A 2369-nucleotide genomic window follows, 5' to 3' on the forward strand; every position below is an offset into this window, starting at 1 on the left:
AGCGTCTGAAAAATATTACCATATGTAACATTTCAGAACAAGAACACACAGTTTTTAAAACACGTGCTCAAGAGTAAGCAAACTTCCATTCAAATGTGAAGCTCAGAGGTGTTTTCAGACATGTGGTGATCAGAATTACTGGTCAGAAAGATAGGGGAAAGTGTTCCCGTGTCAGTGATTCACAAGTGATTATTTTAAACTGTTGTAAAATGCATGGGAAGTCCTACACTAGTACAGATACCAGTAGAGATGATAGGTGATTTTTTATTACTCATGTCACAGCTGAGAATTTTTATTCCACTTGGGTATGTTCATTTCTCTGCTCAAATGAGGAAATGCACAAAGCAACAGATCATCACTATACTGCTAGCACTGATGTCATGGAAGTGGTAACATTTGTATGAAGAAGTCAGCATTTAGTACCTATGCAATGGGATGAAAATGTGCAACCTGTCAACTTGTAATAGAAATGTCTTTAGTTTCTCAAGTGCAAAGTTAGTGCAGTGTCAGCAACACTATCCTCTAGGAAAAAAGAAGACAAATAGGAAAACATTTATAAACATAGCTCTTGATAGCTCTCATGCAAACTGCTGTCAAACTTGTACACTAATGCAGTGAATCATTCAGGCTCAGCTCACTGGGGGTACTCCTGCTCATATTGGTAAGACTGGCCATAAGGGATTTAACTTTATAAGCATAGTAGTCCCTTAAGTTGACTGACGGAACTTCTTTCATGCCATCACCAAAATCACAGCTTCTCATGGCACTCTCTAACTGCTTCTGACGCCTATAAAAGTGGGAGAATTTATTGAAGATCAGTGTAATGGGAAGCACTACCACTAGGATCCCAGCTAGGATGCATGCAGATGCTGTCAACTTGCCAGCAGTGCTCCCTGGCACAACATCCCCGTAGCCGACTGTGGTCATGCTAACGGTAGCCCACCACCAACAAGCAGGGATGGTGGCTAACCCCTCATTCTCTTCTTTCTCAATGGTGTAAGCCACTACTGAGAAAATGGAGATGCCAACAGAGAGGTAAAGTAAAAGAAGCCCCACTTCTCTGTAGCTATACTTCAGGGTGGCTCCAAGAGACCTGAGACCTGTGGAGTGCCTAGCAAGCTTTAAGATGCGGAAGATCCTCATGAGTCTCAGGACTTGTGCAACCCTGCCTAAATTTGCTAAAGTCGGACTACTTTCTACCACCAAGTTGACAATTAAGGTAATATAAAATGGAAGGATAGACATTAGGTCAATCAAATTCAGGGCATGCTTGAAAAATTTTAAAAAGTCAGGAGCTACTGCAAATCTCGCCACCAGTTCAAAAGTGAACCATGCAATACCAAAATGTTCCACGATTTCAAAGCGAGGGTCTTCCTCGGGGTTCCCGTTGCTGTCAACAATCTGAAAGTCTGGGAGGCTGTTCAGGCACATGGTCACGATGGAGCCCAGCACCACCACTATTGAAAGGACACTGAAGATTCGGCTTAAGACTGAGTAACCAGGATTATCCAAAGCGAGCCAGAGCTGCCTCCTGATGTTTCCAAAGGGTTGTTTGTCAAATTTAGAGGCATCATTGTAGAATGCCAAAATCTCATCAAAAGAAGATGTGGTACTTTCCTGGTCACTTTGTTCCTCCCATTTCTCTTGGTCTGGCTCCATTTTCCTCCCATGGTAGCTGTAACTGCAGCAGGAGTCTATAAAGAATTCATTGATTCCCCAGTATTCAATCTCCTGGCTGAAAGAAAACACGCAGAGTTCACCCATCACATGGAGCTTGCCGGTGTTATAAAAATGTAGCACGTAAGGAAAGAGCTCGGGGTTCCTGTCAAAATAAAATTCATTCTTGGTGTCATCATAGTCGTCGCAAAGCTCCAGTATTGACTCCTTTGAGTGGCAGCTCAGCAGTTTGCCCAGCCTAGTCTCAGGGAACCTTAATAATGTGTTGGATCTCATCTTTTTCTTAAAGCCTCCAACGTTGATGCTGATCTCATTGTCTTCAAAATTCGCTTCAGATAAAGCCTTCAGACTCTGCCCTGTCATAGTGAGCTCCTTCCAAAGGTGTACAGGGAATGAAAACCTAGGATGCAATTGCACAGAAAATCAGCAGAATGAGCAAATCTACAGCATGTTCACCTATTGACGCGCACTCTCCCCCCCTTCTCTCCTTCCTTCCTTCCTTCCTTTCTTTCTCCTTTTCTTTTCTTCTTTCTTTCTTTCTTTCTTTCTTTCTTTCTTTCTTTCTTTCTTTCTTTCTTTCTTTCTTTCTTTCTTTCTTTCTTTCTTTCTTTCTTTCTGTCTTTCTTTCTGTCTTTCTTTCTGTCTTTCTTTCTGTCTTTCTTTCTGTCTTTTCTGTCTTTTCTTTCTGTCTT

General features: G+C 42.0%; 1 protein-coding gene across 1 annotated transcript; it reads right to left on the reverse strand.

Annotated features, from left to right (window-relative positions):
* Positions 1-260: 260 nt before the first annotated feature.
* Positions 261-2070, reverse strand: KCNS2 (potassium voltage-gated channel, delayed-rectifier, subfamily S, member 2). The gene has a single exon (XM_009324400.1). It carries the CDS (start codon positions 2038-2040, stop codon positions 607-609), a length of 1434 nt encoding a protein of 477 aa, XP_009322675.1. The 5' UTR covers positions 2041-2070; the 3' UTR covers positions 261-606.
* Between the last annotated feature and the right edge of the window lie 299 nt (positions 2071-2369).

Source organism: Pygoscelis adeliae, unplaced genomic scaffold, assembly GCF_000699105.1.
Source record: "Pygoscelis adeliae isolate BGI_AS28 unplaced genomic scaffold, ASM69910v1 Scaffold145, whole genome shotgun sequence".
NCBI lineage: Eukaryota > Metazoa > Chordata > Aves > Sphenisciformes > Spheniscidae > Pygoscelis > Pygoscelis adeliae.